The 22,732-nt window shown below is 42.5% G+C and overlaps 1 protein-coding gene across 5 annotated transcripts in view; it reads right to left on the reverse strand.

Moving 5' to 3' along the window:
- CA10 (carbonic anhydrase 10) overlaps positions 1–22,732 on the reverse strand; it is a 342,227-nt gene that overhangs the window by 267,964 nt on the left and 51,531 nt on the right. For 4 of the 5 annotated variants that reach the window (XM_077923947.1, XM_028711158.2, XM_077923948.1 and 1 more), the window contains exon 3: positions 5,049–5,123. In XM_077923947.1, the coding sequence (XP_077780073.1) occupies positions 5,049–5,123 (75 nt within the window). Of the gene's footprint in view, positions 1–5,048; positions 5,124–5,334; positions 5,377–22,732 lie in introns of those variants that run through there. The other variant, XM_077923950.1, reaches the window with a different exon arrangement.

The following is a 22,732-nucleotide window of genomic DNA, read 5'->3' on the forward strand; positions in this document are numbered from 1 at the left end:
CATTTCAAAAATGCTCTCAAACTATTATTCACCTTACTAATTAACAATAAACATAAATATAACAATTATGCCTCAAAGAAGAGTACAGCCAGCAAGGCTCCAAAGACTTTGGTCATTAACACACTTACGTATATTTTCCCTGGGCATGGTCTAAGGCAGCGGTTCTCAACCTGTGGGTCCCCAGATGTTGTTGGACTACAACTCCCGTCATCCCTGAGCTCTGGCCTTGCTAGCTAGGGGTGATGGGAGTTGTAGTTCAACAACATCTGGGGACCTACAGGCTGAGAAAGGCTGGTCTAAGGCATGGTAGGCAAACTAAGGCCCGGGGCCGGATCTGGCCAAATTGCCTTCTAAATCCGGCCTGTGGACATTCCAGGTATCAGTGTGTTTTTACATGAGTAGAATGTGTCTTTCTATTTAAAATGCACCTGTGGGTTATTTGTGGGGCCTGCCTGGTGTTTTTACATGAGTAGAATGTGTGCTTTTATTTAAAATGCATCTCTGGGTTATTTGTGGGGCATAGGAATTCATTCATTCCCCCCCCCCCCAATATAGTCCAGCCCCCCACAAGATCTGAGGGACAATGGACCAGCCCCCTGCTGAAAAAGTTCACTGACCCCTGGAAGGGACCACATTGCTGAAGCTAAGCAGTTCTTGCTCCCTGGGTCTGGGCAGTGCCTGGATGGGCGACTGCTTGGGAACCTCAAATATGGCACCTTGGGTACCATGAAGGAGGAAAATGTTTCAAAGCATCCTTAGGATGTCCCCTTTGGTTTCTTGCACTACCCTCAACAGCAACATTGGCTAGAGCTAATGGAACTGGCATGAAGAATTGCCATAGACTTCAGCCATGTGGCTTGCACATGTTGAATGCTACCAGACTGGTGATCATGTAAAAACCATGCCACTTGTGAAATGTACAAATTGGCCGTATATCAATGGCCCAGAGACCGTGGTGAACTCAGATGAAGTAAACCTGGATTTGAAACCCTGCTTGGGCATGAAGCTCTCTAGGTGGTTTTAGGGCCAATGGCTATCACTCACAGGGTGGCTGTTGGGATATCCCATATAAGCTACCCTGAGATCCTATGGAAAAAGAGAGGAAGCAAATGTGATAAATAAGAAAACTCAATGATTTGCAAATTATCTTTCTCTCTATTCCAGCAGTTATCAGAGAAGACAGAACTGATTACAAGGATTTCAAAAATACGGTGAGACTGGTTCATGATCTCCAAAAAATTATTATGCATGGGGTCATATTCCGTTATGTTTGCTTTCTGCTCAAGACTGCCAAAAATTCACTCTGCTACCTGGGTTCCATTGCAAATGCAGAATCTTTTCTGCCAAATTGTCAATGAGTGGCATTTACTTCTAGAAGGCATTTTGATACACTTCACAAAAGCGCTTTTCAGGTCAGCTACAAGCTTTTCACAAAGAAAAGGCCAGAAGGCCAGACTTTGTGAGGCAGTGTCTTGAACAATCTCAAAACTGACTATCAGGCAAGTTACAAATAATGGGCCTCCTACGACTTCTTTTGGCCCGGGGTTATATAAACAACCTGTGTGAGGACATGCAGTACAGGGAAAAGAAAGCAATATAACACTGTACTTGCACAGAGTTCAGTATCTGCATTTCCCCCACACACTTGGAAGAAAAAAGCAATTCTTGCTTCCATATTGGAGTCTCTCGGGTGAATGCTATTCCTTAAAGCACAGCCATGCTTTGCCAACACGTATTAGCGTGCAGGATATAAAAACGCAACAGTGGAGGTATACGTCTGAACCAAGGATATGGAAGGTATAGCAAAACAATGAACAGGGACTGAAATCCATCCAATGTACAAAATGGCTGTGGCCCTTCATTTTTAATAATAAATGCACTGTATATTACAAGAATGGAAAATCTGTGGCCTTCCAAATGCTGTTTGATTACAGTTTTCATCCCCTAGACATTGGCCATCCTGGCTGAGGCTGAGGCTCCAAAGTCCCAACCCCATGGACTGGCCTGAATTGAAAACTGGGACTGGCAGAAACTCCTGACCTCCTTAGTGGCCAACACAGGGATTTCCCAACTGTCGGTCGCCCAGTCCAGTTTTGCTCCCAGGGGTCAGGACCAGTTGTGATGGGCTACAACCGCCACACACCCCAGGACTGGGTAAGCGGCCATTCTCATCATCCCAGACATTGGCCATGCTGATTGGCGCTGGTGTGAGTTAGGAGTCAAACAACATCTGGAAGGCCCTAGGTTCCCCACCCCTAGCACTGATGCTTTTTAGATGCCTTTTTAATTGAATCAAAGACAAATGTTGTTGTTGTTTAGTCGTTTAGTCGTGTCTGACTCTTCGTGACCCCATGGACCAGAGCACACAAGGCACTCCTGTCTTCCACTGCCTCCCGCAGTTTGGTCAAACTCGTAGCTTCAAGAACACTGTCCAACCATCTCATCCTCTGTCGTCCACTTCTCCTTGTGCCCTCAATCTTTCCCAACATCAAGGTCTTTTCCAGGGAGTCTTCCCTTCTCACAAGGTGGCCAAAGTATTGGAGTCTCAGCTTCAGGGTCTGTCCTTCCAGTGAGCACTCAGGGCTGATTTCCTTAAGAATGAATAAGTTTGATCTTCTTGCAGTCCATGGGACTCTCAAGAGTCTCCTCCAGCACCATAATTCAAAAGCATCAATTCTTCGGCGATCAGCCTTCTTTATGTTCCAGCTCTCACTTCCAAATACAAATACCTGAATATGTATCAACTGATTATTAATTCCTTAATGGAAGCATGCTCACTCTCAATTGTTTCAAAGCTGCCCAAATCAAGTGACATTAGACCAAGAGAAACATCTCCTTTGGATACATTACTGCAAATCTCTACATGTTCTTGGGATTTAGGAAAAGGATAAACAAAAACTAAAAGGCAGTCACTGAACACATCGCTAACATGGCCTGTCAGCCTCTGGAGCAAATAACGAAAACAGAATGGAACATATGATTGCATTTTATGAAGTGCTCACCAAAGACAAATCTCTACAGGACCTGGAGCATGAATCTGGAATTGCTTAGCATGTTCTACTTAATATTCTAGTTATACACTTGGACATTTAGGGAGTAGCTTTGAGTTTGCTGGGCATTCCAGGCAGAGGCTGACAAAATGGATTTGCAGTTGCTTTGCACTCCTGAGAAACAGTTGCGGTTCTTTTTTATTGTTTGTTAATTCAAGTGTTTCTAAGATGCACTCAGAAAGCCAATATTATGCACTGACATTTGAAAATGTGAACTAGTTAATACCATGCACACATTCTGTATAATACAGGAAAGAGGCCATAGCTCAGTGATAGAACATATGCTTTGTTTGAATGAGGTCCCACATTCAATCCCTGTAACTCTGTAGTTGAAAGAAGAATGAGATAGAAGGGAGGAATATACATTTTTCCAGGATGTTCAAACATATGCCCTCAGTGAGAATAGTAGGCTACTTCTACTACTAATGAGTATCGAAGGCCATTCACAAATCACTTTGTTTTTCTACAAAATTCATATACCAGAGATATACAGTCTGCTACTATTTACATGATCGCCAATTCCAGGATGAAAGAGCCTTTAATCTTGCTAGTCATAGTGGGCTCTCTTGCAACCCACTTCTATCTTGTTTAGATGTTCAGGGGCTGAAGCAAAATCAGAGGATTATGTCAAGTTGTGAGTTGTTATCCTAGAATAGTTGGATACACAAGCCCTTAGTCACTGTGGGAAGAAGACATTTTTGTTTGGCATTTTTAATAATATGTGGCAAAGGTATGTGCTGTGTAATAAGCTCTCTGATCTAACGGTCAGCATGCAATTTACATAAATGTGTCATGTGTAAACTGGTGTGGCAGCGCTAAAGACTGAGTATGTCCAAATCAGTTGGGGACGCATAATGGACATGCATAAAGAAATACTGGGCTTATCACAACTCTCTGACATGTGCCCACATATCCCAAACAGAAGGGAAAACTGCATCTTCCCTCTAGGTTTTATAGTACTTAGCATATACCAGTATCCATATTTCCAATTATCTCATTCCAAAACATCTAAATATCCTGAGAAATTCCTCTTGCCTGCAGAATCCTTACTGAATATATTCACCTTTCTGGGAAATTTTATTCATTTGGGTCTAAATAGAGACAATGGTTTCCTATCCCATTCAACACTGCCAAGATGATTGTGTTATCACTGTGTACTGTTTCAGTGAAAATTCATTTTGCACACATTAAAATACTAATAGAATTGTCAGACTGTACTTTTGTGTTCCGTTTTCACTTAATGCCAACCTTTACATCTTTCCCCCTTTGCACCCATGTATATATGTGTACACACACACGCAACCTGGCAACTGAGGATCACATTCTAGGCATCCAACAAGGAGTTCTAGTTCACAAAAGCATATGCCCAAAGAAAATCTCCTAGTCTTGGAAGGTGCCTGTTGTTTGAGCCAAAGAAAACACTCCTAGACTTTGAATCATCAACATAGCCAAGTGGAAGATAGACCAGCATTCTATTCTTTACGGAATCAGTCTCTCCCTACAATTACAATGCAGTCTCCCCTATTGTTTCATTACTTAGGATCATTTCTTTCTACTCTTGCGGCTGTCGTTCTCTGGAAAATGCTCAGAAAAAATTTTAAAGAGTCTGCCTTTCTAAGATCTCTTGAAAAGAAGGGCCCCACAGATTTCAGTGAGGACTGAATGCACACAACTGCAGCCGACGGCAACGGCAAGCTTTGTTGTTCCTCCCTTGACTTCACATAAAAGAAGCTTAAGATGTACGGTTTGGGAGGAGGGAATCAAGGAAGTTAGAAAGCCACAAGGCCTTCCAAATATGTAACAATGCATCTGTGGCTAAAGTGAAAAAAATATAGTGCTGATCTGATATGTTCTTCAGATTTTTGTTACAGTGCACAGGTGTACAAGTATCAGTACTTCTCAATCTGTTAAATATGATATCAAATAGTACATGCTGGTAAATATGCCAGAAAAGAGCAGCAACCCACACAACCACTGGATTGGAAACTTAGCACCTACCTGGAACAAAACTTCCCTGGACCACCTCTTTATAAGCCCACCAGCCTTCATGGATTTTTGGTGAATTTTGCTGAGCTGTAGGGGGAAAAAATGAAAACAATAAAAATAGGGCAAAATGTTTTCAAAATTTTGATAACTATAGTCTTCCATATTGCTTCCACAACATCCTGAAAATACAAAAAATGATTATGACTGTCTTGTGCAGAACCAACAAGAGTTGGTAGTGGAGACCGTGCTTCAATTCTCAAATTAGATAGCAGGTCCTATTTGTGTCAATGAGGCTTACATGCAAGCATAAGCTGCGAATTGGTCTAAAAGGAGGTCTTGCACAGTTTGTTTGCATGTGAAAGGCCCTCCAAGTACGTTGCAATGCATTTGTGAAAGCACAGCAAACTTTGAACCCCCAAAACAAACACTGAGTTGCCAAACATAGAAAAATGTGTAGCTTATCTAGGAACAAGTATTGAGGAAGCCAATCAAATATTGAGATTACATGTGTTATGTGTAGATGGCAAGCATGGTGAAAGGGTCTGTAGGGTGATGAGTTCTGAGCTGCCACCACCAAAGGTGCACTGCTGCCCATGCCTTTGCCATCATCATTGTCACATTAAGCATAATAAAGTATAATGGGACGCTGGTAGCACTGTGATCTAAACCACTGAGCCTCTTGAGATTGCTGATCAGAAGGTTGGCTGCTCGAATTCCCACAACGGGGTGAGCTCCCGTTGCTGTGTCCCAGCTCCTGCCAACCTAGCAGTTCAAAAGCACACCAGTGCAAGTAAATAAATAGGTACCGGCAGTGTTTTTTTTCTAAAGCACTGGGTACGGCTGCAGCAGGAAGGTAAACGGCGTTTCCTTGCGTTCTGGTTTCCATCACAGTGTTCCGTTGTGCCAGTTGCAGTTTAGTCATGCTGGCCACACGACCCAGAAAGCTGTCTGTGGAGAAACTCCGGCTTCTTTGGCCTGAAAAGTGAGATGAGTGCTACACCTCATAGTCGACTTTACTAGACTTAACCATCCAGCAGTCCTTTACCTTTACCTTAATTCCTGCAGCAGGAAATGAAGAGGTTTCTGAACTGCATAGAGAGCCTCCATGCACAGAGAAGGCTGGGCACTGCATAAGCCATGCTTACTGTGCAGGGAAAGTTGAGGGGAAAGTTGAAAATACTCCCCCCCCCCCCCCGCTCACGCTTTCCAGATGAACAAGAAAGCCAGATTATCGTGGTTTTGTGCCAAATGTCTGCTTGACAATGCAACTGCACAAGAAGGGAGCCAACGACCTAGCGAACACTGTGCCAGTACTCTGTATTTATAAAATCCTTATCAGGTCAAGAAGCATCAAGTTAAACATACTAAACAGAAAGTCCTAGAGAAAAATACTAACATCCCAACCCTAAATCATGCTGTGCCAGCAACTACGTGTTACAGAAAGGCTCACGATGACTGCTAATATTCTGTTGGGCTGCAAGGAGGCGAGATGTGTTAGAGAAAATGCCCAGGATTAGGGAGCCAGTGATACCATCTGAAGGTCACTTAAAATAATGGAGGGATGATAGAAAGCACTGTCAGAACCAATCCTGAATTACAGGGACTGACAGGAAAACTAAGGCAACATCTATGCTATCAAGCAGGCAAATTGGGGAGTTTATTCCCAAAGGGATGTTCTTCTTTGAACCGCGACATCTCTACATTTGACACCAGTCCTGGGAAAACACACTGGAGAAAATTGTGCATGAAGCAAATGGCTGACATGAATTTGCACTCTGCCATTCCATGCACTGAAGCAGATTCTGATGCCACCAAAGCAGGACTCGACATTCTCCATGGAATGAAAGAAGGCTCGATTTTGCAGGCACGCATTGAAAGGAAGGAGGGGGTAGGAGAGGCATGTGGTTTCCCTCATTCCTCCAATCAGTCTGATGCAAAAGGCCATGAGGCCTCGAAAGATGAGTAAGGAAGGCGGGTATTTGCTTCAAACCTTAATCCACACCAAAGCTGGATTAGTAACAAAAGTCGCCAAAACACAGGGCTGAGAAATCAAAATGAGATAGCCACATGAATACCCGTTGCTGAGCATCCTGCCTGGTGTACACATTTCACAGTGGGCCTCTGCTATTTAATCTCATACCCATCTGACAGAATGGCAGGATGCCTGCCTCTCTCCAAAGCAAGGCTGACCTTGCAATTGGGCTACTGGTGCCAACTACAAAGCAGAGCTTTAAAAATAGAAAACTGAAACAACACTGCCCATATCTTAATTCCCTTACGTGCCTGTCTTACAGATTTATTTGGCTCTGATAAAGCCACAAAGAATCATCTGTTTCGACAGAGAGGGCAAGCCCATCCTATGTGGTGCTATATTAGCTACAATCCCATTATAACTCCTTGGAGAAATGTATCAATCAAGTGGGGTTACACCAAGCTGATGACTCCCTGACTCTAGACAAATTAATGTCAGTTGTGCTACCTGTTACAGTATAGCTTTGCCTAGAAGTGTGGCTGTGAATCTGGCTATTGCCAAAGCAGTAGCATTGGGCTGCCATCAGTATGCTGATGACACCCAACTCTATCTGTTGATGGATGGCCATCCTGACTCGGCCCCAGACACACTGATCAGATGTTTGGAAGCTGTGGCTGGATGGTTACGTGGGAGCCGGTTGAAGTTAAATCCTTCGAAGACAGAGGTCCTTTGGCTGGGACGGATTGGGGGGGCACCTCCCATCTCTTGCGGGGGCACAATTAGTGCCAGCACCGTCCGTTAAGAGTTTGGGTGTAATCTTCGACACCTCCCTTTCCATGGAGGTGCAGATTGCAGCTATAACAAAGGCGGCATTTTTTTCATCTCCACCAAGTTAAGGAGTTGGCTCCTTACCTCTCTTTCCCTGACCTAGCCACTGTGATCCACGTGACGGTCACCTCCAGACTGGATTATTATAACTCGCTCTGCGTGGGGCTGTCCTTGAGACTGACCCAGAAACTCCAGCGGGTGCAGAATGCCACGGCGAGACTCCTTACGGGGTCCTCGCTGTGAGATCACATTCACCCGGTGCTATACCAGCTGCACTAGCTCCCGGTGGAGTACAGGATCAGGTTTAAGGTGCTGGTTTTAACCTTTAAAGCCCTATATGGCCTAGGACCCTTGTACCTACGGGACCGCCTCTCCTGGTATGTCCCACAGAGGAATTTACAGTCTTCAAACAAAAACATCTTGAAGGTCCCAGGCCACAGAGAGGTTAGGCTGGCCTCAACTAGAGCCAAGGCTTTTTCGTCTGTGGCTCCGATCTGGTGGAACGCTCTGTCATAAGAGACTAGGGCCCTGCGGGACTTGTTATCTTTCCACAGGGCCTGCAAGACAGAGCTGTTCCACCAGGCCTTTGGCCAGGGCACAGCCTGACTCACTCCATTGGCAATCTTCACAGAACTCTAGCCCAATGGTTGCCATCAATTTGATTTGAATTAATTTTATAATTAAATGATTTTAGAATGTTGTATTATTTTATTATTGTTAGCCACCCTGAGCCCGGCTTCGGCTGGGGAGGGCGGGATATAAATAAAATATATTATTATTTATTATTGATGCCTGCTAACCCACCCAAACGTCTTGAGTTTTCTTGCATTGCAATTGGTTGTGATAACTGACAACACAGTAGTTTTATAGCTCCTGTGCCTGATCATACACAGTTGTGTACTGGCACATCATCTCAGCAGACTTGAGTCATTCCTAGTATTCTCTTGTTTAAATGTTATCACTGTGGAAATTGGAACGAAACAATGCCTGGCCCCAGCTCCAGTAACTGCGCCCAACTATCTTCCTGTCATTACATTTAAATCAAGGTCATGTTGATGCAGTGGCGTAGCGTGGGGAGTGCAGGGGGGGCTGGCCGCACCAGGTGCAACATGGGGGCGCGCGCTCGCACTCGCAGCTCTCTGCTCCTACCTGGCTCACTCACACTCTCTCTCTCTCTCTCTCTCTCTCTCTCTCTCTCTCTCTCACTGCAGTGCTGGCTGTGCGAATCCGATCCGAGCCGCCGGGTCGCCGCCCACTGTGGAGGGGGGGGGTGCCAGGCGTGCCATGCGGTGCGGAGAGAGAGCGAGGGTTAGGAGGCGCAAATTACTTGCCTTGCCCCGGGTGCTGACAACCCATGCTACGCCACTGTGTTGATGGTCTTAAGCAGTGCTTTTTTCTTGAAAAATAGAATAAGAGGAACGCCGGAAATCAGAGGGATTAAAATAGGTACAAAAGAATATAAAGTAAAAGCTTACGCCGACGACCTAGTAGTCTCAATAGAAGACCCCATAAAAGGGATAAATACAGTCATTGAGGTAATGGAGGCGTTCGGTAGGTTATCCGGGTTCAAACTAAACAAAATCAAAACAAAGATCCTGATAAAAAATCTAGATGAACAACTAAAAAACAAAATAGAGCTGGATTCCGGGATAAAAGTATCGAAAAAGGTTAAATATTTGGGTATTTGGATTACCCCAAAAAGTATAAACCTGGTGGAGGACAACTACAATAAGATCTGGAGAGAATGTAAAAGGGATCTAGACAGTTGGAGTAGACTACAACTCTCATGGGAAGGGAGAATGGCCGCCATCAAAATGAATATTTTGCCAAAAATGATATTCCTATTCCAAAATATCCCGGTAATTAGGGGCACAACGATGTTCAAAGATTGGCAGAGGACCTTGTCCAGATTTATCTGGCAAGGCAAAAGGGCCAGAATTAAATATAAGTTACTCACCGACAGAAGAGAGAGAGGAGGTTTCGCAGTACCGAACCTGCAACTATACTATGAGGCTTCATGCCTCTGTTGGATCAAGGAATGGATAGTCTTAGATAACACCGACCTATTGGATTTAGAGGGGTTCGATGCCAGGTTCGGGTGGCATGCGTACTTATGGCAGGAGAAAGGGAGAGTCCATAAAGGTTTTTCCAACCATATCATAAGAGGAGCGCTGCTGGAGGTGTGGAACAGATGTAAAAACTTAGTAGAAAAGGACACCCCATGGTGGCTGTCACCTATTGATATTCTAGTAATTAAAAAATTAAATATGGAAGGCAAAAGGTGGACTTACGCTGATCTCCTGAAAAGAACAGACAAAGGTTGGGAAGTCAGACCTTATGAGGAATTAAAGGATAAACTAACGGGGTGGATGCAATACCACCAAATTAACGCCGTTTGGAGGGAACATAAAAAAGTCGGAATGAGTAAGAATAAATCCAAGTTCCAGCTAGAAATAATAGAGGGAAAATCTAAACTGCTAACAAAAATGTATAACCAACTATTAGATTGGGATACAATGGATGAGGAAATCAAAGAAGTAATGGTTAAGTGGGCCATAGACCTAGGACACCCCATAGAATATGAAAGGTGGACAAAACTCTGGAATAAAGATATGAAATTTTCAGCTTGTGTCAGACTTCGGGAAAACATGGAAAAGATGATGTACCGATGGTACATCACACCAACGAAATTAGCTAAAATGTATAAAACCGGGGAGAAGACTTGCTGGAAATGCAAGAGGAAGGAGGGAGACTTCTTTCATATGTGGTGGTCCTGCGAAGAAGTTAAAAGGTTTTGGGGGTTGGTCTACGATGAGTTGAAAAAGATCCTAAAGTATAACTTTCCCAAAAAGCCCGAGGCATTCCTCTTAGGAATGGTGGGGGAAGAAATCAAAAAAGACGACCAAACCCTCTTTCAATATGCAACAGTAACCGCAAGGATACTGTTAGCACAGAATTGGAGAACAGCCAACGTTCCAACGATTAGTGAATGGCAAACCAAACTAATTGAATATATGGATACAGCAATAATGACACAGAAGATCAGGCAACAGAAGAATACCAAATTTATTAACGAGTGGAATAAATTTCTCTCATACATGGAACGGATCTTGGGAAATGACAAAATCACAGTAGGCATAATATAAAAATCGCGAGGTGAGAACAATGATTAGATAAAGACACTGCTGAATGTAGTATTGAGTTACCGCTCGCTCGAGGTGGTGGGAAGTCAATAATGTTATAGATTTGTACAATGTTTGAGTGTATAGTCAGTAAGGAATCCAATTTTGTTTTTGTATATTCTGCTTTCTTTTAGGTTTTCATGTTTTCTTTTCTTTTATGGATGATGTATATTTGTTTTTAACTGCTGGAATATAATAAAGGTTTTTCTAATAAAAAAAAAAAAAGGAAAAGAAAAAAGAAAAAAGTGGGGGAACTCACCACAAAGTCCATTTGTTTGTTTGTTGCAAGGTCTGGTTGCAGTGCTGCCACTCCCTCCCCCCGGGCAGTGACTAAATGTGAGATTTGATTAATCAACTCAATAAGACAATGATCTGGATTAGAATTGGCTACAACTTTGGGTGTATATCTGTTCCAACCCCCGCCCACCTGACAACCCCCCCCCCAATTATTTAATTTTTTAAAGGTAAGGGAACTCAGTGTTTCCAAGTTCCCACTAAAAAAACCCCCTGGTCTTAAGAAGGGAACAAACAGCACATCAAATTCTTAAAAATAATTGTAAAACTGGTGATTTACGACACAAAATCTTCCACATAAATAGTCATGAACTTGTTGTGTTCATAAATAGTCATGAACTTGTTGTGTTTATAAATACAGTGGTACCTTGGGTTAAGTACTTAATTCATTCCGGAGGTCCGTTCTTAACCTGAAACTGTTCTTAACCTGAAGCACCACTTTAGCTAATGGGGCCTCCTGCTGCCGCCGCGCCGCCGGAGCATGATTTCTGTTCTTATCCTGAAGCAAAGTTCTTAACCTGAAGCACTATTTCTGGGTTAGTGGAGTCTGTAACCTGAAGCGTATGTAACTTGAAGCGTATGTAACCCGAGGTACCACTGTAGTCAGAAATCCTGTGGCATTTCACTACCCACTGAAGATGAAGTCGTACAGTTAACTATAGTCAGCTCAGACTACTTAGGTGCCCCAGATGAAATGTCATTTTCATCAACCCATTTGTTGTATGGCTAGGATCTCCAATGTGGCACCTGTGAGAGCAATTGTCCCCCTGGCACTCTCAAAGGCTCTGAGTCCCTGGAGAAGGCGGTTACCTTTCTCCCCACTCCTGAAAGTACATAGAGATTAAGAGGAAATGGGATGAGTGACACATTGACACTCTTTCCCACTCTATAGCTCTATGCTCTTTTAAGGCTAAGATCTATGCCCAAGCAGTGGAGCAGAAATTGTGAGTGAGAGAGGGTAGGAGGAACAAGGGAGCAATCTGGGAGACTGGGGGCAGGTGCCACAGGAGTAGGGAGAAAGTGGGGTAACAGAGACAAGAAAGAAAATATGCTTGCTTGCCATAAGACAAAAATGTAAGCTTCTCTTTTCAAACTCTGAATCTTCCAAGATCATGGTGGTGCATTCACAGTTATTATGACCATTCAAATGTGTTTCAATAAGTAATCAGAGTGGAGTGAGGCAAAATATATGACATAAAAATAGTCCTGCAAAAGAAGAAGCCCTTTCTCTGACTTTTGCAAACTTTGAATCAGACCTATTTCATGAAGTTCGATAAAATAATTACATCTGCTTAAGAAGCTGTTCCAACTCTATGGCATTTTCTACACCTGCAAGGTTATTTATTTGCTATGTCAGGCTTTCCTCTCTCCTCCTGCTCTTTGGCTGTCAGTGGAAGATGGAGTATGTTATTGATCTGAGGGACCATCAGTCAAGCAGCTCTTTTATATATGCAAATCAGCAAATAAAAGTGAAACAGCTCCTCCAGTGATGGATTTTGCAATAGTCCTCTATTACTTTCTTAAAGTGAAGACAGGCTCCTGTTCATGGCAATGTAGCATTTGACGGGCGCCATCATATGAGAAGTTTATTCTTTAGTATACAGAAATGTGATATGAGGCAATCTGCATAATAATAATAATAATAATAATAATAATAATTTAATATTTATATCCTGCCCATCTGGCTGGGCTTCCCCAGCCACTCTGGGCAGCTTCCAAAAAATATATATTAAAATACTGTAATACATCAAACATTAAAAGCTTCCTTAAACAGGGCTGCCTTCAGATGTCTTCTGAAAGTCTGGTAGTTGTTGTTCTCTTTAACATCCGGTGGGAGGGCGTTCCACAGGGAGGGCACCACTACCGAGAAGGCCCTCTGCCTGGTTCCCTGTAACTTGGCTTCTCGCAGTGAGGGAACCACCAGAAGGCCCTCGGTGCTGGACCTCAGTGTCCGGGTAGAACGATGGGGGTGGAGACACTCCTTCAGATATACTGAACTGAGGCCGTTTAGGGCTTTAAAGGTCAGCACCAACACTTTGAATTATGCTCGGAAACATACTGGGAGCCAATGTAGGTCTTTCAAGACCGGTGTTATGTGGTCTCGGCGGCCGCTCCCAGTCACCAGTCTAGCTGCCGCATTCTGGATTAGTTGTAGTTTCCGGGTCACCTTCAAAGGTAGCCCCACGTAGAACGCATTGCAGTAGTCCAAGCGGGAGATAACCAGAGCATGCACCATGCTGGCAAGGCAGTCCGCAGGCAGGTAGGGTCTCAGTCTGTGTACCATATGGAGCTGGTAAACAGCTGCCCTGGACACAGATGCCCAAATTATGGAATCTGATTACTGTGATGTAATTTATATACTACCCTTTATCCAAAGATCCTGGGGCAGTGTGCAACATGAAGAACATAATTTACACATCATCATAAAAAACATAATACAAAGCTGACAAATAAAATAATCATAATAACAGTCCCCTCTCCCATTTAATAGGCCATAGATTATATAATGGCCAAAGGCCTGGGTAAAGAGGAATATTTTCACCTGGTGCCTAAAGATACGTAATGGTAACGCCAGGCTTTGGGGAAAGTATTCCATAGATGGGAAGCCACCACAGAAAAGGCCCATGCTTGTATTGAACTTTTGGATATCCGGTCTAAAAAAAGTTATTTACTACTTCTGCAGCAGAGCACTACTTATAAAGCGGTACCTCCAGTTGCGGACAGGATCCGTTCCAGAGCTCCGCTCAGATTCTGAGGTTTCCGCAACTGGAGGTGCCTGTTCTGCGCATGCACGCAGCACAATAGAGCACTTCTGCGCATGCGCAAGTGGCGAAAGCCAGAAAAATACTTCCGGGTTTGCCGCTTTCGCAACCCAAAGTTTACATTACCCGAGGTTCTACTGTACTGAGATATACAGAGTTTAAACTTATTTAACCTGCCACTCTTCATTTAAAATCACAGAGTGGTTTGCAGAATAAAAGAATAATAAAAATAAAAACAACTAAACAATATACTAAAACCCAATAAACCTGCCAATAATCTCCAAAACAGCAGCAAGCATCGTAACTTCCACAATCACTTTAGAACAAGTGGATTGGGCGTGGTATAAGTAATACATCATCATCATCATCATCATCATTATTATTATTATTATTATCATCATCATCATCATTATTATTTAGAGGGGAAATTGCCACGGTTTAAACAGGGGGATGAACTGATCCTCTAAAGTTGTGTCTTTAAAGATACTGTAACTTCAGAGTATAACCATTTTGAAGAAAATAAACAGTATCCAAGTTAACTTCAGCACATAATAAGCATACAAACTAGCACCAGCATCTGTTTGTAGCAAGTGATTTTTAAATAAAATAAAATAAATAAAATGTATATTATTCCATGCTTATCTATAGTCACTGGTGGGGAAAGAGGAATAGATAATTGGTTTGGTATTTAGATAAAAGGTTGCGACTTGGAAAGGGTTGAATAAATATGTAGAAGGTTGTAGCCTATAAGGAAAACAAAACAAAAGCATGATTTTTTTTTATTGCTATTATTTTTTACCTATGGCATTTTAAACTGTGATATTAATGCTGCATTCTTAGTTTTAGATTTTGATTTATGTGGAAATTGTTTTCCATTTGGTTGTGTATTTTTTTGATGTGGTTTATTGTCTATGACTTTTGTAATTATGTAAATCTTGTCATGTCGTAAGCTACCTTGAGCAATGTTTTTAACTGTGGAAAGGGGGCATACAAATAAAATGATGATGATGATGATGATGATGATGATGATGATGATGGTGATGAAATTTACAGTAGGGATAGTAGCTTTCTTTATCGGCCTAACCAACCCATGCTGAGAAGGACTGATTTTCAAGTTCTCACATTACCTGAAGAAAAATGTGTCTTCGCAGCTCAGTGAAGCACGAGAGAACAGAGGCTGGATCAGTGGTAAAGTACGGTAAAGGGACCCCTGACCATTAGGTCCAGTCGTGGCCGACTCTGGGGTTGCGGTGCTCATCTCGCTTTATTGGCCGAGGGAGCCGGTGTACAGCTTCCGGGTCATGTGGCCAGCATGACTAAGTGGTACCTATTTATCTACTTGCACTTTGATGTGCTTTCAAACTGCTAGGTTGGCAGGAGCAGGGACCGAGCAACGGGAGCTCACCCCGTAGCGGGGATTCGAACCGCCGACCTTCTGATTGGCAAGCCCTAGGCTCTGTGGTTTAACCCACGTGCCTGCTGCCAATCCAGGCTTCTGGGCTCAAATGCAACAATTGAAACACTTTACATTATTTAGCATCTTAAATCAGAAAACAACTTGATGAACATGATCTCTTGTTCACTTGCCTTCCCCTTGAACATTCAAATGTGAATGACAGATCAATAGTTTTACAACAAATGTAATCATGTACACCCTATTTGGCATGTTGAAAGAAATAAGATGTTCTACTCCAGAAATTAAAAACATAATGCCACTCTGCCAGGCAGAAACTGTAAGCGAGTCTGTTGGTAGTTAGGCTTGCAGAAGTCAGGAAAGTAACTTTTTAAAAATTCAACCTTGATTGATTTATATGCCGCTCTCGACAACCATTCCTTCATTTGAGAAGCTTTATAAAGGAACAATGAGGATTGGTTTGAGAAGATATTGAATTATTTAGTTCCAGTTACAGATAGGTAGCCGTGTTGGTCTGCCATAGTCAAAACAAAAAAAAATCCTTCCAGTAGCACCTTAAAGACCAACTAAGTTAGTTCTTGGTATGAGCTTTCGTGTGCATGCATGTGTATCTGAAGAAGTGTGCATGCACACGAAAGCTCATACCAAGAACTAACTTAGTTGGTCTTTTAAGGTGCTACTGGAAGGAATTTTTTTGTTTTGAATTATTTAGGTAGATTTGAACAACTTGGGGCAATTAAAATGTTAAAAGTTAAATAAACCTTGTGGAGCGAGGAGTGTTAATGTATATAGAATTGTACATATGGTCGATTTGAATATGCTATTATTGATTATGTATACTCAATGTATCAGCCACCTGGGGGTTTTCACTGTTGGGTTTTGGTTGTTGGTAAAAAAATAAAGAATATATATATATATGAAATATGGACGAATAAGATGCCATATAGCAGACATGTCCAAAGTCTGTTTCGGAGGCCTAAACTGGTCCCCATGGCAACAACTTTGGTCAGCCCTCATGCATGTTCACTTCATCAAATCTTGGCCCTCTTTGAAAAAAGTTTGGGCATCCCTGGGGTCAGAGGTTCCTAAAAGAGGATTCTGAGATCCAAGGCACTATTATTCTGAAACTGGCAAACATTATCTTTGTCCTTTACTTTGTGCATTATTATTAATGGGTGTGACCGCCATTAATAGCACAGCTTAGAGAGCATGAAGTCAAATTCAGATTTGCCAGACCATCTTGGTCTTATACACTTCAGAACTTTCAACACAAAACACGATGCTCTTGTTTATACTTATGTAACAAGGCCTTGCCCCTCATCATAACTTGACCTGTATATTTGAGCAAATGTCTTCTCCTGAATCAGGCTGCCTGCACAGAAATAAATAATAAAGAAATATAAAGAAAGAAGAAGAAGAAGAAGAAGAAGAAGAAGAAGAAGAAGAAGAAGAAGAAGCAGCAGCAGCAGCAGCAGCAGCCCACCCATCTGACAAACATTATGAAGGGCTGCCTTCAGATGTCTTCTAAAGGATATAGTTACTCATCTTCTTGACATCTGATGGGAGGACATTCCACAGGGTGGGTGCCACTACCGAGAAGGCCCTGTGCCTGGTTCCCTCATCTAAACATCTTCCTCATCTAAAGTGAGGTGGGTAGCAAAAGGATCTTTTTTCCTTCCTCATCTCTGGGCTTCTTTCTCCATCAGTTTCCTTCGTCTCCTCCCGAGAACTCTTTCTAGTCAGTCCACTTCACAAAGCCATTCCTCCCTTTCCATAGGATCACTGTGAGGTTTCAATTCCACCCAAGTTGAACATTTTGCAGTCCAGCTCTCACAAGAGAAGGAAAATAGTCTGACCACTTTGATCTACAAGGAGCTAGAATGTTTGCACACCAGCTCAGCCAAACAGTGCCAGAGACTTCACAGATGCTAGTACAACACAATGCAAGCTAGCACTGACTCCAATTGAACACAAGGCCATCTAAATAGTCATTTGTCCCACAAAAAAGCAGGGGCACAGCATCTCCCCTCAGCTATGGACCTTTCAGATGGGAACCAGAAGTGATAACTGTGTTTCTTTCATGTCTTTGTTTGGCCCCACAGGTCACACAGTGAGAATGTGCTACAAATCAGCCCCATCGTGTACTGCCTACTCCCTGCCAGAACTGCACTTCAAAGTCTCACTGCATGGACCACATGCACACAACCATAACTATGATGCTGTGAAAAAGCTAGTTTCTTCAGATTCCTCTGTTGTGCCTCCAAACCTTCCACCACCAACCATTAGGCTTTCAGCCATTTGCACTTCAGGAAGCCAAGTTACTGTTCTGAAAATATAAAACCAGTTGTGCAGCATCCTAAATAAGACTGTCAAGTGCTCTGTGCTCATAATGCCAAGGTTTGCATCCAATATTAGCTCTGCTGAAGAGCAGACCATTGAAATTAATGGAAAATACTGTCTTGGATCCAATAATCTAAATGCATCTACTCTGAGTAAAACTTAGCTGGATACAACCCCAAGCCTCTGCCAGAATGAGATTCCCTAGGCAAAGTCAGATAATGCTTTCTCCTGACACAGAATTTATATCTTGTCTTTGTAAACAAAACACCAAGTCTTTATCTCTTTAATAAAAACCCAATGTATTATTTAGAATAAAGCCGAATCTGATACACAGAAAGAAGCAGGGGATAGGAAAAGATAAGAATCATCTGCCTTCAGTAAGTGTGATTCATCTGGTTATTTCCTTTGAGATTCTAAAGTGGTGCCATACATCAAAACTATATAATTAGTTTTGCTCCTTTAAAATGTCTTCAAACAAAAATGTATTATTTTGTTAAGCAATATATTTCAGGCTTTCCTGATAGTAAAAACAAAGGGCCCACCTAGAGCCCAGCAAATAAAGGCCTGGTTCTCAGTGAAGAGCTACATTTAATAAATAAGAGGCAACAATTCAGGCATCGGGTGAGAGTTGGAACATCTTATGACTTGGGGTGCAGAGAAGCATCTGCTAATCCCTTTGGTCCCACAGGGCTTCCTGCATCTCTCACCAGAAACAGAAGCTGTCAGCAGCAGCAGCAGCCTAGTAAGGAAGCCTGAGGCTTTGAGCGACTCCTATCTGGTTGCTTTAAAAGCCAGTTACAGGTCAGCAGAGTCAACTGGGCCACGGGAGGGAAGACTTACACATATTAGTGCTGCCCTAGTAACCGTTATCTATTTTATTGTATTTTAAAGCTGCCTAAAGAACTCTGGTTAGTAAGCAGAGTAACACTCCCAAACATAAACTAAGCAAGCATCTGAAAAATCGGAAAGCAAGATAAACAGAACAGTGTTGTTAAGTGAAGGCAGAGCCATACACAGAAGGCCTACTGCATGTTGGTGCAGACACATCTACACAGAATAATAGAATTGTAGAGATGGAAGGTACCACAAGGGTCATTTTTTTAGCCCAACCCCCTGCAATGCAGGAATCTTTTGCCTAACATGAGGCTTGAACCCACAACCCCGAGATTAAGAGTCTCATGCTCTACCGACAGACAGTTTCATTTGTGGATCTGTCCCTCATATGTTTCAAAAGCCACCACAATCAACATTGGACTTGTCCATAAGGCATCTTGAGTTACTGTGGGACTGTTTTCCATTGCTACGGGACAATATAAATGTATATTGCTTCCAAGGTTATGCTGCCATGAAACCTTATTAAATTTTGCATTAGGGGAGGGAAGAGATGGGAAGAGAAGAATAAAAAACAGCAAGGCATTATCAAGGGTTCACTAAATAAAATGCTTCCATAGACAGACCAGGTTTCTTCTTGTTGTTTTGCTCAAAATACATTCAACCACCATTTCATCATCATGCCCAATTTCATAAATCCCATACTTTCTCCATCTCAGAATGCAAATGACTAAATTTCTGTAGGCTTACTAATTTTTAAAGTGCTGTGTTGAACCCCACCCCCTATGTTGCAAAAGTCTTTGCTCCCCATGAAAGAGGCATCGTTTTTTGTCTGTCTGGCAAAGTGGCAGAAAATTAAATGGAGGTTTTCCATTGTGGGGTCAGGGTGTTGTGCTTACTATATATATATATATATATATATATATATATATATATATATATATATATATATATATTAGAGTTTGGGAAAAGGCTAAGGAGTCTTTTCTTTCCTCCTTCTCAAAGTTCTCCCATACCCACTCTCTTTAGAGCAAAGCAAAGGAAGAGATTCCCCATAATGAATTTTTGAAATAATGATATATATGGCAAGATGGAATCACTGATAATGAAGCCAAGGGCATAAAGGGAGTCAAGCAAGAGAAAGGGATAAACTGTATCCACGCAGATGGATCGAGAAGAACAAGGGCTGAATAAAGACCTTTAGATTAGGCAGAAAATAAATAATTGGTGATTTTGTGAGGGGACTCCTGGAGGCAGAAGCCAGATTGCAGTGGGTCAAGAGAAGACTAAGTTAGAGAAGACTAAGTCAAGACAAATTGCAAAACACCGGGTTGTTAATAGGCAAAAAGACAGAAATCCCCTTTCACAAATACCCTTCCTATGATAATGAATGGAAGAAGGACCACGTCCAATGGTCCTGACCCAAGCTTTCCACATTCAGCAGTTCTGGAAAGGACGTCTATGCACATCAGTACCACATTATGCTGATATGCAGAGGTTGGGTATAAAGCCAGAGAGGCATGATGACATCAATGGGGCCCAGTGACTGCGACTGCTGCCCTCCTCCATGTGAAGGAACGAACTTGTGCAAGGATCTGTGCATGGAGAAAATTGGGGAAGGGTATTCAAGGTTATAAAGTGGTACCTTGGTTCTTAAACGCCTTGGTGCTCAAATGCCGAAAACCCGGAAGTGTTTCATTTTTCGAACGTTTTCTGAAAGCCGAACATCTGATGCGGTTGTCGGCTATTGTTTCCAGGGCGCCTGCACCAATCAGATGCTGCGCCTTGGTTTTCAAACATTTCGGAGGTCAAAAGGACTTCTGGAATGGATTAAGTTTGGCGTTTTTGTTTTTGCTATTATTTTGCGCTTTTGTTTTTGAGGCTCTTTTTAGTTAATTTGTTTTTGTGACTGTGTGGAATTCAGTTCAGCTACTGATTTATTGACTGTGTGACTGCGGAAATGGATAAAAGCCCCCCCCCCCCCATCCAAACAATGACTATCATCAGTGCAGGTAAGAATTAAAAAAAATAAAAAATTATCATCTACAATACTGTCTTATTTATTTTATAGTACAGTGCATTGATTATTGCTTTCATTTTATGGATCAATGGTCTCGTTAGATAGTAAAATTCATGTTTTAGTGGTTGTTTTTAAAAGTCTGGAATGGATTAATCCGTTTTGCATTACTTTCTATGGGAAAGCGTGCCTTGGTTTTGAAACACTTTGGTTTAGGTATGGACTTCCGGAACAGATTAAGTTTGAGAACCAAGGTACCACTGTACTTCTAAAAAGCGAGAGTGTCTGCAATCCTAACCCCACAAATTTGGGAGTGAGCCCCACTAAACTGAGTGGGACTTACTTTCAAGAAGTCATTGTTAGAGCTGCAATGCAACTTACTTAAATGGGCACTGGAGGAACAAAAACTGGACCAGGAGAAATCTTTCCAATATTTGGAAACTGGGAGTTCTCTCCTCTAGTTCTCCTTTAGCCAAGCGTAGGCAGCACAAGGAGTAAAAGGGCAACACAAGTTACACTGCAATTTCTCTACAAAGTTTTCCAGCTCTGCCTGTCTTTGAGAATTAAAAGTTCTTTCCCATAGTCTACGAAGCCAAATGCTGGGTATGGAATATGGCACAGAAGCTTGAGGCTATACAAAAGAAACTCAAGAACTCTGTATCTCTTGCCTTTCATCTACTCCTGCAAACAGAAGTTAGGAAAGCTCCTCTGTGCCTTTGAAGGTACAGAAGCAGGCCACTGTATAATGGCTTTAAAAAGGAGTACAGGTGCCAAGACAGACTGCTATCCTTCTGTTGCGGTGATCAATATAAGTAACCCTGACTTCCCAAGAAAATCCAGGGTCTCAAAGGCTGATACTCTAATCTCGCTGTGTGGCTTTTCACAAGTTGAAATGAAAACCAAAAGACCTATCACAGGCAAGAACACTAATTAACCTAAACTCAATGATATTGTTGCACAGCAAGCATGCAGTTCTGAATCTTTGTTAGGCCCCCCTCCCATGGACATTTTAAAAAGGAACAGTTACATTATAAAGTTCCTTTTGTGGTCTATTCTATGCCTTTCTTTGAAGTCCCCAAAACAATTGTATCTAAGATGCTAGAAAGATGCTATTCAAACTGACTGTGGGTTGCATCAATGTAGATGAGGAAAAACTTGAAAAACCTACCCACTGATGTTTGCCCCACTGCATTCTAAGGTTTGCATCCCACTATTTCCCATTCAGAGTAGACCCACTGAAATTAATGGGCCTAAGTTAGATATGTCCATTAATTTAAATGAGACTTCTCCTAATGTTAGATACAACCCTAAATATTCTGAAATCAGGCCGAAGCTGTTAAAAGTCTACTCTGGAAAAGCTAGCCTTCATATTATCAATAATTCTTTTTTTGTTATTCATCAACAGATAAGGGTAAAAAAAGGTAAAGGTAAAGGGCGCCTGGACGGTTAAGTCCAGTCAAAGGCGACTATGGGGTTGTGGTGCTCATCTCGCTTTCAGGACAAGGGAACCGACGTTTGTCCACAGACAGGTTTCCGGGTCATGTGGCCAGCAGGACTAAACTTCTTCTGGCACAACAGAACACCAGAGTGCACGGAAACACTGTTTACCTTCCCGCCGCAGCAGTACCTATTTATCTACTTCCACTGGTGTGCTTTCGAACTGCTAGGTTGGCAGGAGCTGGAACAGAGCAATGGGAGCTCACTCCATTGCAGGGATTCGAACCGCTGAGCTTCTGATCAGCAAGCCCAAGAGGCTCAGTGGTTTAGACCTACCTGTGTGTTAGCTACTAAAATCAAATCAAGTCTCAGCAGAGGCTGTGATTGACTGGTTTGCTGAAAGTAACAAGATATAATGAATGATCGAATGAACCTACTTTCGTGGTAAAGGTAAAGGGACCCCTGACCATTAGGTCCAGTCATGGCCGACTCTGGGGTTGCGGTGCTCATCTCGCTTTATTGGCCGAGGGAGCCGGCGTACAGCTTCTGGGTCATGTGGCCAGCATGACTAAGCCGCTTCTGGCGAACCAGAGCAGCACACGGAAACACCGTTTACCTT

The sequence above is a fragment of the Podarcis muralis genome, chromosome 2 (genome assembly GCF_964188315.1).
Source record: "Podarcis muralis chromosome 2, rPodMur119.hap1.1, whole genome shotgun sequence".
NCBI lineage: Eukaryota > Metazoa > Chordata > Lepidosauria > Squamata > Lacertidae > Podarcis > Podarcis muralis.